The following is a 16524-nucleotide window of genomic DNA, read 5'->3' on the forward strand; positions in this document are numbered from 1 at the left end:
GTGAATGCGCACTGAAAAGCAATGCAGGAGAATGGGACTAGTGTGTCCAACATGAGCAACACGTCAAAGAGCCCTTTAATATAGAGCACCTAAAGACATACAACTTATAATTTAGTATACCTTCACATTTTTTACATCACGGTAACCATAGTGGCCATGTTTTATTCAATGATTGCTTGCGCTAATGTTTCGATTCAACCTCTGCTCTAAAGAGCCATTCTGTACGTGGGATGCAGTATTAAAGCGCATCAACTTTTTAAAATGGATTTTAATGGATTTTAATGCTTGTGATATTGCCTTCTGGGAAACTGAAACATTGTGTTGATTATATATGATTTAAAATGAAATAGAATTGCCATTATCTAGGCAAATCCTTGCTTGCCACAAATAGGATAGGTTTATAGAAACCGCAAAGTACATTCAGAGAACATAATTGTACCTCCTGAATATTGATATAGGATCTCCTGAAATCTGGACTCAACTATGAACCTCGAAGACCAGAGCTGGCCTTTTCTTCTATAAAGCTTTTGATTATGTCTAATGTACCTGGAGCCTGATGCTTATGGGTTGTTCTTGAAAGCGACATCACAATAAGGGATACAATGTTTTCTTCTTTGCTGCTGTGGGACCAATCCACATTTCTCAAATCATGTGCAAATCGTGCTTCCACCCAATTTGATGTTCTCTGTCGTGGGCACATTTCACTCTCACAGGTGGGTTTTTCTCCAAATTTGTACATGAAAAATGTCAAGATTCTGAGTTTTGGAATCTGGGGCGAGGGAAAGCATACCAGTTTACCGTGCAATGAGACCAGATCACGTTATTGGTGCATTTAACCTACATAATTCAGAATAGTGAGGGTAATGTCAATCCAGCGAAGAACTGCAAGATGCTGTAGCAGTTTTTTAACCTAGTCAATCTTATTTCTCTAGGTATTCCACTGCATATAGTGCGTAACATCCAAATTGGACATAAATAGAGGCCACCATTCTGAACTGTCTAATATAAAAATGTATGCAATGTTTACATGGATTGGAACATTTTCCTTTGTTTTGTGCCTCTTCTCTAAGTTGTCTCAAACTATTTAATTGTCCCTTTACAGTGAGCATTCTAAATGGTTGAATATTGTGATCCTGTCTCCATGGTTAATTGAAATGTTTATTGCAGGATTTATCTATGGAGCCCCAGATGGAAAATCCTTTCAAATGTTCATTGATGACATCAATCTTCCTCAGCCTGATGCCAATGGAGTACAGCATTGCAATGAGGTACTGTACAGGTGTAGAATGCAACCGTCACATCTCCATATAACAACATTTATTCCTAAAATGTGTTGTTAGAAATGGGGGTCTCTAGTTGGCAATGGTTTGCAACGTTGTCCAAGTAGGGACCCTTCTTCCTAGTCAGGGTAAGGGGGATACACTTCTAAAATAACCCCTGCTCACCCCCTTGGTAGCTTGGCACCAGCAGACTGGCTTATCTCAGAGGAAGTGGGTAAAGCATTTGTGAACACATACAGTAGTATAGTGAAAACACTACAAATAGACACCACACCAGTCTAGAAAAATAAGTAATCTTTATCTAAACCAAACAAGACCAAAACAACAAAAATCCATAATACAGTACTAAAGATGACTTTTAAATAATAAAAATTGTTCTGTTCCAAGCAAATTGCATATGCGACACTTTTCACACAAAGTACCTTGGATGTGTTGCGCCCTTTAACAAAAACTGTTGCAGGTAAGGTGATGCTTTGGTTCTTTACACCCAGGGGAGGTGATGCGTTGGTTCCTTACTTCAGGGGATGTGATGCGTTGGTGTCTTACTGCCACGCAGGGGTGGTGATGTGTTGGTTCCTTATTGAAGGGGAGGTGATGCGTCGGTTTCTTACTGTGCAGGGAGGTGATGCCTCGGTTTCTTACTGTGACCCCAGTGTTCTTGCCGGCATGGTGCCCAGACATGATGCATTAGGATTGGGGATGCTTCGGTTCTTAATGCGGCGGCAATTGTGCTTGCTTTGGTTTCTACAGCCGCGGTCCCAAGATACGTTGGTTCTTGCAGCCGCACAGCCAGGCCTGCATCGGAATCAGTGCTATGATCCCGACCTTCATAGATCTGTGCATCAGGCGATTCCTCGAGTTTCAGACAGGCACTGCGTCAATGTCTTCGGCAATGCGTCGGAAACAGGTACATACGGGGCGCACTTTTCAAAGTTGTGTTACTTTTCCATCTCCCAGCGGCAAACAGCTTCCAGAGGTCCCAAACAGCAGCAGGCACCTCTTAGCGTGTTAGACCTCCCAGCCAGGAAGTTCAGGGAAACTGCTGGTGAAGTCTATGTGTCCCTGAGACTTCTGAGCAGGAGGCAAGCTCTTCTTTCAAGCCCATGGAGATCTTCTGCAAGGAGGGGACACAGTACACATCAAAGTCCTTTCTCCTTTCCTTGGCAGAAACAACCACTACAGGCCAACCCCAGACAGCCTACAGAAAAGGGGCACTACGTTCCTCATTTTTTCTAGCTCTTCTCCTTGGCAAAGGTTCCTCTTGATTCCCAGAATGATCTAAAAGTCTGGGGTCTGGGCCCCTCTTTTTATAATACAAAATCCTTTGTTCTTTGGAGGCAGAGTGTGTCTTTTCCCAGCCAAAACCAGGTCTGTCCTCACTGGTGCAGCTTCCTGGCAGGAGGTGGAAACAGCATTGTCCTTGGCAGACCTGCCCTACAGGTGTGAAATAAATCACCTCCCCCTACTCTGAATGCAGCCCAGGTGTATTCAGCCCAGCCCTGACTCACCCTGGAAAGGCAGGACATACCTCAACTCCACAAGTGGCTGTCTGAAAAGAATGCAAATCCCCAACCCCTGTCATTCCAAAGCCAGACAGTCAATACACAGCCGAGCAGAGGCACACTGGACGGTTAGGCAAGAAAATACCTACCTTCTAAGCCTGGTATTTTCAAACCCAGAATGTAAAAATCACCCTCACTAAAAGATGCATCTTAACATTCTGAGTTCAGGCATATCAAACTTTATTTTCCTATCTTGTTCCCATTGGCAGTAATGTTCATAAGATGTTCTGAGCAAACTCCCAATTCTATCCTATGGGGGCAGATAGCCTTACAATAGTGAAAATCTAAATTGGCAGTAATTCACTATCAGGACATGCCACACACATCAGTGCATGTCCCACCTTTCCAATACACTTCACCCTGCCCACAGGGGTACCTTAGGCCTACCTTAAGGGTGACTAACGTAGGAAAAAGGAAAGTTAGGGCTCGGCAAGTGGGTGCACTTGCCAGGTCGACATGGCAGTACTAGACTGCATACAGGCACTGCAATGGCAGGCCTGAGTTACATTTACAGGCTGCCTATGTGGGTGGCACAATCAGTGCTGCAGGCCCACTAGCCTAGCAGCATTTAATTTACATACCCTGTGCACCCATAGTGCACTGTACTAGGGAGTGACTAGTAAATCAAATATGCCAATCATGGAATCACCAATACATAACAACACTTTACAGGGAGCACTTGCACTTTGGCACTGAACAGCAGTGGCAAAGTACCCAAAGCATCTAGACCAGCAAAATGAAGTCCAACACACAGCAACATAACAGGCGATAAAGGCAAAAGTACAGGGGAAACCCACGCCAATAATGCCACGTCTAAAAGCTATGGAACATCACTTCCCAATATCTACCTTCACAGAACAACAACAACTATGATTAAATATAACAGTGATATAAAGTTATAAACACCATGTAAAAGTATTATTTATTTCCTTTTCATACCTCTAGTTTTCTGCTTTGGTTCTCTAGCAGGAAGATGTTCCAAAGTTAGGCTAGTGCTAGATCCTTAGCTTCAGTGCATCCTAACACTGAGCGAGTCAGCTTTCTCGAGTACAGCATGCACTGTCAATTTCCTCTTGCTAACCTGTTTACTTCCTAATGTTTTCCATTCATAAATGATTATTTTATATAAACTTTTATGAACTTACCTCTCTTTTTCCTCTGGCAGGTTTGGAGTTTTTAAATAAAAATGTCAAAATACTAATTTCACCACTGGAACAATAACAATGTTCAGTCTAATCAGAGAGGCTACAATGATCCGGCGTCACTAGTTGTCAAACAGACCTTCAATTCGAGAAGTCACTGGTCATGTAGTATTTCTGGCAGATATGTACCTTATGTTGGGCTGGAACTAGACATCTTTCTCTAGTAATAGTGATAGATAGTTCCTCTAATGATAACTAAGTTTCCATTGTTCAATAAGCTTCACAGAAGGACTGTAATAACTCTACATGTGACTATTGAGGTTCTCCATGAAAATGCCCATAAAAGACCTCCAGTAGGTCCTCTGGATCGATGTAAATGTGGCTTGGGGTGAGTTTCTCATGGATGTTTGAAGGTCTTTGAGAGTTCCCAAGTCCCCCATGCTGAATTTGTGATGCATTTGTGACTACTCCAAATGCCAACCTTTGGGTGAGGTCAGTCCCTCAAAGGGATCTTGGCTGAAGTTAAAGGGAGTATTTTGTGTTTTTAAGTCTTATACAAAAGGGTGGTCTCCAACTGTGGTATGCAGAGGAAAGCAAGCCCAGAATAAGAAAAATAACTTGCACCCTAATCTGTATAACAAAAAAGAAATGTCTGGGCACGGCATATTGGCAAGCCCCAAAATGATGGCATATTTATGAAAGTCCATGTACACAATCATTACTTGCAGACACTTTAAACAGACTTTTGGAAGCAGTCTATGAATGCATGGCGGAGCATCTAAAGCCTACCAATCATAAGCCATGTTGCAATGGACCATAGAAAATATGTAATCAGATTAGGTCACAGGGAGACTGATATACTTCTTTCCAGCTAAACCTAAAAAAGGTATTTCCCTTTCCACCTCCTCCTGTTGTCATCATCCCAAACCAAAGCTAGATATGTTCTGCTGAACCTTGTAAGCGCCTGGTGTGTGGGATGCATATAGAAGCCACAAAGCAGTCTGAAATGCTTGTTCTCTTTATGTATTTATTGTCCTTATTGTTATATTACTATGTTCTCCATGGATTCTCAAAGTGTTGTATCATGTATGTCCTGGTGCATATTTGCTCATAGTGACTGTATGTAATTCTGTGCTGGTGTAACAGAACCTTCTAATTGATTATAAACAGCACATATTTTTCCAATCACTAAGACAAGCCCACATAAACAAAAACATATTATTCTCATCTGAAGCCCCTTTAGAACACTGTTTTATGACAACCTTATGGTACTCTTGCTATGCGTTGTAAACTATTATTTGAACTACTATCTTGGGACCAATTCTGGAAACATATGTAATACCTATGATATGTCATTAAGAAATGCTTCTTATCTTTAGAATATTAGGCCTCCATGCTCCCATAGCTATTTGAGATGTGCCAAAACAGTTTGCAGGAACGACCTGAGAAGTCCCATCTAAATGGAAGTTTTTGCCAAACTGTCCATCCAATGCCCTTTTTAACATAAACAGAAAATTATTTTAAGAATGCACCTTGTCAATTTATCATGACCAGCTGTTCTCATAGATTTGCACAGTAATGTCATAGCTAAGTCCACGTAGGATTTTATTTCAGTTTGTATATACCGATGCAAATGCCTAATCCTGAGCCAGATTTTCAATTGCATTTTTTTCTCCATAGGCAAAATTGTTAACCCTGTGCAGAAATACCTTCTTGTACCCCTTTCTCAATTATGAGGATATTCAGAAAGCTTTGAAACACCATAGCCAAACTTACTTAAGATTTTACAAGCACTCCTTTTTTTGAGCACTCACAAGGTTGTGACTTTGTGGGTGTTCACTGAATTCCTATTGCCCCTGTCTTCATCCCAGATCTCCCCAGAAGACATCCATGTTTGTACAAGATCTCAGAATTTGTAATCATAATTCTATTTTATTCAGGACATACATTTGCAAATCTGCCTGTTGTGGTTATAGCTTACTCCAAGTCAGCAACATTCACCTATGTTTTCTGCATTTCTATAGTAATAGACCATGAATATTTCAGTGCTATTTCATTATGATATTGCCATACATTTTTCCTTTTAAAAGTCTTTCTTGATCTAAGTCTGTATGATATTCTGGAGGTATATTTACAACATGGCTTGCTTCTTCAGCTGCTGAGGCTTCTGCTGGATGACCGGGTTCTTGTGAAGCTGAGCAAACCCTTCGAGTGGCAGTCACTAGAGGGGCTGGTGGTGCAAGCTGCCATGTCGTTACCGCAACATGCCAACAGCCCACAAAGAATGTGTGCCAAAAGGCTTTTGGTAAGTCTCTGCGGTTTGTGTATTGGGGTCTATCACAGGCCAGTGCACATTTTTTACTTTATAAGATGGTAGCCCTTCCAACGTCGTGAGCTGAAGTATGCTGCAAGTTACGATGTATACAGGCGACTAATGTAGTAGAACGCTTCCGCCAACCGGTTTTTAGGCATCATTTCCTCAAATTCAGTGGAAAGAATTCACTCATATGATGGGATACGACCAGGTACTGTCCTAAGTTTTATAAGGACAGTCTTCTAATCCCCTAACAAGGGAGGTTAGTCCTAAAGTTCACTAGTCTGGTTGGTAAAATTACCTCCTTCATTAGTATTTGTACCCAATTATGCCATTTACTCCCTGTTCATCATTTTGTTAATATGTATGTTAATCTGTCATGTCACATCTCAACCAACTTTCAAACTGGGACAAAAAGTGCCTTTAGAACGGCAACAGAGGATTGTTTTGTCTAAAATGTTGGCTGGGACAAACCACAAGTCATTCAGTGTGGGTGGGAGGAGACGTCTCTTGGCACCAGGAGGCTAGGAAAAAAAGACCTGCTGAGACCTGGACTTATGTTAAAGTTATTTCTATAGTTTAAATGTAACTCATTTTAGAAGTGCCTAGACAGCTGCATTTTAATTACCATATTTCCTATGTAAACATTATTCAATGGGATATTACTTTATGATGATTATGTTTTAAATACGTTTATTTGAGATTCACAAATCATTTCACATAATCAGTTATGTATGTATTAGAACATTGGAATGTTGGGCGCTCCATTGTTAACAATTAGGGGATTCTAATGGCCGGTAGTTCAGCATAGCTCCAACATTTCAATGTTGTCTTTGACAGTTGTTGCTGTGGACAAAGGCCTCCCGGAGCCTGAGGGGATTTTTACCCCCTCAGGCTCTGTGAGGCCTTTGTTTTACTAATTAGAAAATTATGCCCTCTAGGGATCAGATTGTTTAATAGCCATACAGCCCTCTGTAGCGGGCTGCACTGACTCAGACTGTCCTATCTTTTAATGTGTGGAGACTCCGCAGTCGTAAAGATACTACTAGTAAAATGCCTTTGTGAATAGTAAACCACCGTAAACTTACACAAATGTGTAAGTGTACCTTTGTTAATCAGGCCCAAAAAGAGGAAGCAGCACAGCCAATGGGATGCAGTCCTCCCTACTTTCGTGGCAACAAAAGCCAGGTGATTTTTTTACATTTTCCCCGAGAGAAACCCAAGAAATGTATGACAGGAGATTGCTTCGCAGGGCTTTTGCTGGTTCTGTGATTTTTTACCGTATTTTTACTGCACATATGTGTATTATTTGCATTTTGATTTTCGCTGTCTTTGAAAAGTGCGATCCCAATTTAAGGTCATATTTTTTAAATGAATTTTATATTCCATTTCATAATAAAACTCTTTTAATTTCAGCGTCACTTTGCAATATTTCATCTTCCGGATCCAGAAGGAACGCAGCTCGAGAATGTTATTTTCTCTATATTAGAAGTAAGAGTGATTGGATTACATGTAAATCATACACTGTATGTTTTTTCCAGTCTGTGTGGAAAGGATATTGGAGCTGGTCAGTGGCGCCTGCAGCAGCAGCTCAAATAACTATTGTATACTGCAACTTAAATGCCTGGATTGAGGCACGCTGTGCTATGTGTACCAGGCCCTGCTCATATCCGATCAGAGGGGACTCTCATTACAGACTCTTCCTTCAGAAGAGGCTGCAGAAATCCAAAGTACAATTTTTTGAAACCCCATCTCTCAAAACCAGCAGCAGCGGGCACAGATCAGAGGTAGGAGAGCGGGGCGAGAGGGTGGAGGACGCAGAGGAAGAGGGTATAAGAAAATAATAAAAACTTACCTTTTGCCGCTTCCTTGCCACATTTCTCCTACGTATACCTCTCTCGATGCGCCACAGGTACCACACCCAGGCTCCCAGTCAGCCAATCACAACACTGTCTTAGCAGCTTTGTGATTGGTTTGACCACCATGTTTCGGTGCTCAGACTCTGATTGGAGGCCTGGGCATGGTCTCTGTGTAGGCTGCAATGCAGCCTGCATGGAGAACATGCAAAGTGTTTTTGGCGGACCAAGAGGGCCGGCCAAGCAGTCATTGCGCACTTAGGAGGGTGCTGCCTACCACGCCTGCCCCCTCACGCAAAGCTGTGTGTGTAGGAGAAAATAAAATGATAATAACGCGAGTTATTATCATTAAAGAGATGCGAGATACCCATGTATTCACCTTCAAGAGGGTTTCAACTTTCCATTAACAGGCCAACATGGGCGATAAGGAGGGACTGCCCTTAGCGGAAGAGCTGCATGTCGCGCTCGTGAAGGCATCATGCCAGCTTGTGGCATCTGTGAAGAAGGCTCTGCTACCATCTCCAACTCCAGGGCGCCAGCACTACCTCTTCTCTTTGAGAGATATAAATAAAGCATTCCAGGTAAGGCTCTTCCCCACTGTGTTTATCTTAATCCACAACAAAGGGGCGCAGTTTTCAAAGACGAGGATGTAAAAAATAGACATTTTCAAACCCGGTCGGTTTGTGCTTACGGCAGAGATGAAATGACGCGCATTCAGAACAGAGAATTCATCTTATCCAAAAACTATGCAGACACATTTGACAGTTTTTTTTTATATTTAGAATTAGTTCTGTTTTAAGTGCCACCAAAAACTTAAAAAATAACTTGAGATAATCCCTAGAAAATTACCGCATACAACTTTTGCTTTTGACGCATATATGATGTCTCTACCCTACATCTGAACAGATGAGGAAGGGAATGCAGAAAGAGTAAAACTACTTTAGTTAATGATACTAGTTTAATTTTGGTTCTTAACATTTCCAAATGACTAATTGCTCATGGAAACCTATTCAGAGAAGCGTTTGTTTTACATTGGCTTTCTAAATTCTTAAAGGGTGAAGGAACGAAAAAGGCACAACTGGTAACATCAATAAACATTCAGCAAAATGATACTAGTTGTGGAAAAGATAATTTGTGCCACGTTTTACTGTAGAGTGTATGGTGTGCTGGACCTTCTGCCCACCCTCATTTGACTGAGCTGAGACCACCAACTCCACACCTACAATTCTACATACTATTAGAGTTTTCCACCATCAGTGCCACTACTGTCTGTCACCATGCCCTGTGTGTCTATTCTAGATCTTGGCTTGGAGGAATAACTCCTTCTTAAGGTATTTTGAGTTGCTATACAAGATACATGTTCACACCGCCCCCTTCCTTTAGGTACCCAGGTTGCTGTGCCACTGTGACAAATTTAATGAACTAGATTCAGCCTGTTAAGAGCGCATACCAGTTTCCAATGCGCCTAATTCTTATGTAACTCTTCATTTGTTTCAGTGGCAGCTTTTCAGTGTTGAGTTTTCATACAACACGTTCCTACACACTTCCTGTAAAAATTCTGTATTGATTGGTGGCCTTTATCTCTCTTTTGGCCCTACCTGGTCAAGTTTTGAAGGTCCGAACCTGTTGATGTAAGGTGCTCTGTGACAACTCTATTTCTTAACATTTGTGAATGGCCCCGAAGCTCCAGACTTTGTGGGTTTGGTCACATTGCGCCTGCATATTGTTTGCAGTGCCTTTAACACTCTCCTATAATCTTCATTACGCCCCATAGGACACCCACTTTTTAAATTCCTATGCACATTTTACAACTGTATAAAGTATCCAGTCACAGGGTATTCTAGTTACACCTTGAAACATACATCTTTTGAATAGTTTATTTCTTTAAAAGCGGGCTCTGAGATAGAACATAGTAGAGAAGGAATCTCACAGTCTTAGTTTTAATGTAGGTCTCACTCAGTGTCCATCATGTGACCAACATTGAATTATCGTTTAGGAGACTAAATCCTGTGTGCATTGTAGTAACCCACCATTGGATAACCTAATGTGATTACATAAGAAGGAGTGCAAGTAACGTTTTCTGCAAGAAATGTCAATGAATCCTTTTTCTGGTTACCCTCACATAGTGTCTGCAAAGGCTATCGAGTGAAGACCGCGAAGACAGCACTATGGTAGTCTCTTTCTGGCAGCACGAGCTTCGTCGTATTCTAGAAGACAGACTGTGTCGCCAGGCTGATCTGAACTGGTTTAACAAAGAACTAGAAGACGTTGTGAAAGAGGTATGGATTTCCACTTGGCTGTTGCCGGTAGTTGACCTCCTATTGAAGCCTGACCTAGACGAATGAATAAATACATGTGGGCAGCACTGACAAAATAATACTAGGCTTGAAACATAAATGCCTCCCATTCCCATACTGAAAGGTTTGATCCATCATGAATACCGACCTTTAGTTTGTAAGTATGACCTGACATGACAAGTGCTCCAAGCAATCTCTGTGGAATGTCCCAATGAGGTTCATATTATGGACTTGATTGACATTGACTCATTTTTTTTCAGTTGAATGGGCAACTCATCCTCCCATGGCCCTAATTCAGCTGAATGTCTTTCTTTTGCTAGACATGGAGATCTTATTGCAATGCACAATGGCGGGTATTACATAATTTAATAAGTGAGCAGTCCATACTTGCCTACATGCCTTTCTGTCAAGAAGATGACAACGTGCAGTTGATGTGATTTTGCTTTTTCTACTGAGCAAATTCCAAAGGCCTTTAAGTGAACTCATTCAAAATAGGAGAGGAGACTGATCGGCTCAATTTATAATGAACAGTTTGTTAGAATCTTCTGATTTTACCTATTGCTTTACTTTTTTGTTTGTTATCAGGCTTCTAAATGTGTTAAGTTCAGACCATTCTAGTGGTCAGCCAAAGCTTGTTTCAGTACAGTTTCCAATATCAAGGCAGCACAACTTCTCAATTTTACTCAATATACCGGATCTTTGGCGCAGTCTGTTTGATGCAGCTGAACATACCCTTCTTTGGGTCGATAAAGCAGTAGAGTTCTTCTGTGCACAAGCAGCACACCCTCAATACTAGGGCATGGATTTATTCACAAGAATACCTCAAATCGCTACAGATGCACCTATGTATTGATTTTATGCCTTTAATAGCAGATTCTATGTTATGCCAATTTGAAATGAAGTGACTAAAAAGCAAGCTTAAAGTGCATATTCCATACTGATCAAGAAACACATTTTTTTTTATACAATAGGCAATGTTATACAAGTGCTTGAAACAACAAATCATATTATGTGAAGGTAGAATTGTTTGTTAACCAAAATCAAATCTGAGGTTCTGACAATAGCACTTTAGACATTTGTGGATAAAATGCTTGATAATTGTAATCAGTAGACACTGTTATCAGTGTGTCTAAAGGAAGCCCCAACAGGAAACCAAAATCAAGGTAATTAAGTTTTCCAGGGGAGGAATGTCAAACCATGGGGCATATTATCAAGACTCAGCGATAAAATTATCGCCGCTTTATCGGCAGGAAACTTCCGATAAAGTGGCGATAATGTGCTTGATAATTTTCTTTATGGAATTCCAATCGAAGCTCATGGTAAATGTCCTTCACATCTAACATGAGCTTCGATTGGAATTCCATAGAGCAGATTATCAAGCACATTATCGCCACTTTATCGGCAATTTCCTGCCGATAAAGCGGCAATAATTTTATCGCCGAGTCTTGATAATATGCCCCCATGTTTCCAGAACAATCCGTTGCAGTCCATGTACTAACGTGGTAATCATGTAGCCCGCAGTTGATGGGTAAGAAGAAATGTTTTACAAAGGAAGGAAATCTATTATCTAAAGTTTTAATCTTAAATATTAATGGCCTAAAGGGAACAGCTGGGGTGGGATGTGCCCGCATACAAACGAATACTAGAAAACCTTTCAAGAAGTCATTGCAAAAGGATAAAATGCGCTGCTATGATAGAAGCCAGGCTACTAACACCCTGAGTCTGCTCCAGCAAGGCTCGCAAAATTCTTCTGAATGAGCTTATCTAGGTGCTAGGCAAGGCAAGGAGAGGTTCCCTTTAGCTGAGGTATCCTTAGAATGCGAAAGGGTTATAGCACTGAGGAGAGTTGTAAATTGTCCTTATCTGGCCGTTAAGTACATTTAAAAAATGCTATCAGGATTATGAGATATCAGTGTTTGTAACTTGTCACCGCCTGCCCTGTATGGGTGCTATGTGCTGTGATTTACTACAGCAGTGAACGATAAACTCACAAAACACAAAGACTGAGAAAGCAAGTTAAGGAACAACCCACAGCTAAAATGCCAGTACTTGAGATTCTCATTCGGGAGCTAGCAATGGCAGCGCTAACTGTCTGTCTGATCCTGTTATAGACGTAATCCCCAAAAAGGTATACATAATAGTGTGGAGGTGATCACGCTTAAAGGTCTTGCTCTAGCATACTAAGACCTTACAGAGGGGTAAGGGAGATTCTGGATTCTGCAGCTTCCTAATAGGATGGCAACTGCACAGCTCAAACTGATGGCCACCAGAAGGCTTGTAGTGCCCCAGTTGTTGCGTCCATTTTAACTCAGATTGATGCATGAAATTTGCTTGGTTGGAGAATGAAAAAGGCAAAAGAGAGGTTTCTTGTTCCTTTTGGTGTCTTTGTTAAGAAGTAGCGACACAGGTCTGGTTCCACTGCCACAGGGGGTTAGTTCCCTTTGAGATGATAGGAGTGGATATAGACATATTTTGTTTGATAGATTGTACCCAAGAAGTTGCCATGCCACCTTTTATTTCTTCAGACTTGTTGGTTCCTTTGAAGTACCATGGGACTCATATTTGAGCCTTACTTTGATCAATTCACAGATGAGCTAATTTGGCAAACCTATTTAGCTACACTCTATAAATCTTCTCAAATGTAGATGGAACACAGATGTGTTTGGAGGTGAATGCTTCCAGTCCAAATGACCAGCCTTTCTAATATCTGTTCCTAAGTGCCTGCCTTGTAGATGTCCCAGACCCCCCAGGATATAGCGGCATGGGTTAGCAAATTTAGCGGCACAAAAATGGAAATTTAGCGGCACAAATATGGAAATTTAGCGGCAATTTTGCGGCATTTTATTTGGCCATTTTTCATACAACAAACACAGATATCTTAGCTTTTTTAGTTATTTAACAACATGAAGCTGTGTATGTATACTAATGTAAGCATTCCTCCATAGAAACACTCTTGATTGTGGGTTTAAGTAATTCCCTTTTCCTACAGCTTGACAGTTACACGAAATGAATGTCCACAATAGTTAATAGGCTATAACACCTCAAGAGGAAGACTGCAGTCTGTTGGCAGAAGCACATGTTTTCATTACTGTACAAAGATTCTTCCAGCGGATGCAAGCAGGAAGAACGGTGTGCTAAAGGATGAATTTATACAATATATTTTAAAGTTGCTATTTTAATTGTGGTGCAAAAATTACAATAATAATGAATGCTTTTAGAATATTTTAGTATTTGTATTTTAACAATACCAGTGTCCAGACGGAAAGCAAGACAAATATTTATATTCTTGTGTAACATCTCACTTCCTAAATCCATTGCTGACAGAATGTTATGTATTTAAAAATATCACAATTTGTTTTGTACAATGTTTATTGGGCAAAACAGTATATATGGATGAAAGTTTTTGTCTGTTGCTCTCTGCCCTGTTTTCAGAGCCCTTTTTCTATGGCACTTAATTTGGGATCTTTTCAGATAGTTTTGCATAATTGCGCTACCAGAGCCGGGTGTCTTCAGAAGTAGATCTTATAGTGAGCAAACTTTTTTCCCTTTGTTGACTGCCATGTTAGACGTAGTAAGTCAAACACCCGTGCGGCGCAACGGCCAGTCCGGCCCTGGCTAGGATCCTCCCTCCTTGCCCCCTTCCCAGGTCTCTGCAGGCCCAGCACGGTACTCGGAGCCTAGGTGAAGGTCCCAGGCCTCCGGAAAAGGGGCACAGTGGAGGGGGCACAGAACGCACCCCTCTCTCATCAATGTGCTGAGCAAGTCGATGATTCTGCTGCTAATGGTAGATGTGCTGCAGGCCAGGAGGAGGGAGGAGGGTGTGGTTTCCAGTGGCCTTGAGCAGGTGAGTGAGTAAAAGGGTTTTGTACTATTCTGCCGATAAGGCTACAGTTAGGAGTCCGAGTCTCTAGCTAAATAGGAGGGTGTAGCCTACTTGGTATTCCAGCTGGCAGGAGGTCCGTTTTCACGCCTCGCCCCAGTCACCGGGAGGGTCTCCAGCGGGGAGCCAGAGGCGGGAGGGGCACTTCAAAGCCCGTCGCAGTGAGCTGCTAATGCCCCATTAAGCCTGGAAAGTGATTCTTTAGTGCTTCTGTGTCCTTCCTGCCCGCCCCAATAAATAACGTAACTGGCCCCAGACCCCCCAGGATATAGCGGCTTTTGTCAAAATGCCGCGATTTCTACAAAAGTGCCGATTTCGCGGGCACTTTTGCTTAAATCGCGGCATTTTTTAAAAAGTGCCGATTTCGCGGCAAATCGCGATATCCTGGAGGGTCTGACTGCTGGAAGCAGTTTGTTTTTTGGAAGTCTTAGGGGACTGCCGCTTAACCCTGAGACTCTGCTCAGTGCAAAGTAATGTTGAAAGGAGAGCAAGGATTCAGTTTTATGAAGTTTATGTTATGGTGATTTAATCCCTTGTTACTGGTATCTGGTGTAACTGCCTCTCTCCAGAGCATGAAGCTACTAAGCCTATTATCAAATAGGCCTATACCAGAAATACAGTCCCTCTCATGCCCCGAGGTGTGTTGTCATGGCAATGTTTGGACCCATCCCCTCAAAAGTGCTACAGACTTTGAGCAATAGGGTAGGGGAGTTGTGTAACCAAGTCACACTAGATGACTTTTGTGCTCTCATCCCTACCTGCAAGGCACACCTCGAGATGTTGTGACACTGGATTTCGGGGTGCACAAGTACATATTCTGGGACCTACAGCCCTATCCTGCCTGGAAAGTACAGTGTTGTTTTAGTTTCAAATGTGAATTTATTCTTGGGTGGCCTTCAGGGCTCAGAATATTTAGAAGTGGAATTGTTGCTGCATATCTCAAAGGGCTGTGCTCTTGTGGTGAAGGAATTGTGTGAGCTAGTTAATTTACTGTACTGTGTTTGTCTCTTATTTGATCTATTTGTGTATATGAGGCATGGCAGCTGTTAGCATGCCACAGCTTGCCAGAAGTATACAGATCCTTGGTTGCATAAAAACGATGCCAAAACAGTGTTTAAACCTATCTCGTGGGCCATTGTTGGGGGGAAAAGCCGACCTGTTGGCAAACAAGGTGTTCTTCGTCAAACCTTTGAGATGCATGGAAATAGAGTTTACAATATTATACCCAAGGTTCCTTTTGAAGAATCGTAGAGTGATACAAGTGATCGATATGAAATTTCTTTAAAGATTTCAGAAGATCTTTCAGACAATAAGGATTATGTATCACTGTGTTTTTTCCAAGGCACAAGTTATTAGTGTTGGATTATTATTCAAAGACCAGCTGGTTAAATGCATCAACAGCCCTTGCATCCAAGAGTAACTGCAAAGTAACTGCAGAAGAAAGAGCTGCCCACTGCTGTTAGTGTCATATATTTTAAAAGAGGACCTTAATTGCAGAAGATTTAGCTTCTAAATGCATATGTGTGTGCATGTTGTAGCGATACTAAATCTGATCACACGCATATGTTATAAGCATGCCCAGTACCAGAGGCCTTTGGGAATAAAGTATTTTCCATCTGTAGGAATATCACAGAAATAAATGTACTAAAATCACCACCCACTGCAATATTTGCCATAGTAGACTCAACTTCAATGATAGACCTTAGGTTTCCAATGTCAATTTGCTTATCTGTGGGGACCGCAAAGCATAAAAATTATTATGGCTTAGAAGGACTCAAATCCTCCCAATTTTATAAATTGGTAATCAAAAGCATTATGGATCCTGGTATGGGATATCCATTGTAAAACGGAATAACAACATTGGGAAAACAGCAATCCTATTACTCAAAGTAATACTTATATGATTCACATATAAAATTGAATGAATGTGTTTCAACCTTAAAAGAAGCCTAGAGTCTGGTTGTAAGTACCACAGTTAATTGTGATATGTATAGTAACTCCTGTAAATAAAAATCGATGGGGTATTGTTAGTTATTGGATGGTTTAAATGACCACCTAATACCATGGCAATTGAATGGTTTAAATGACCACCTAATACCATGGCATTATAATCAAGCCTATAGCTGTTAATTTGCTGAACCAGTTTTAGTGCAAATGTTTGATAAGACCATTTTCACTAGCCTGGATTTTAAT

General features: G+C 41.3%; 1 protein-coding gene across 1 annotated transcript in view; it reads left to right on the forward strand.

Moving 5' to 3' along the window:
• Positions 1–16524, forward strand: part of LOC147707531 (dynein axonemal heavy chain 5-like) — a 1425553-nt gene that overhangs the window by 820908 nt on the left and 588121 nt on the right. The window contains exons 56-60 of the mRNA XM_086925656.1: positions 1168–1268; positions 6140–6289; positions 7715–7789; positions 8565–8735; positions 10281–10433. Of these exons, the coding sequence (XP_086781782.1) occupies positions 1168–1268; positions 6140–6289; positions 7715–7789; positions 8565–8735; positions 10281–10433 (650 nt within the window). The remainder of the gene's footprint in view (positions 1–1167; positions 1269–6139; positions 6290–7714; positions 7790–8564; positions 8736–10280; positions 10434–16524) is intronic.

The sequence above is a fragment of the Lissotriton vulgaris genome, chromosome 6 (genome assembly GCF_964263255.1).
Source record: "Lissotriton vulgaris chromosome 6, aLisVul1.2, whole genome shotgun sequence".
Taxonomy (NCBI): Eukaryota; Metazoa; Chordata; class Amphibia; order Caudata; family Salamandridae; genus Lissotriton; species Lissotriton vulgaris.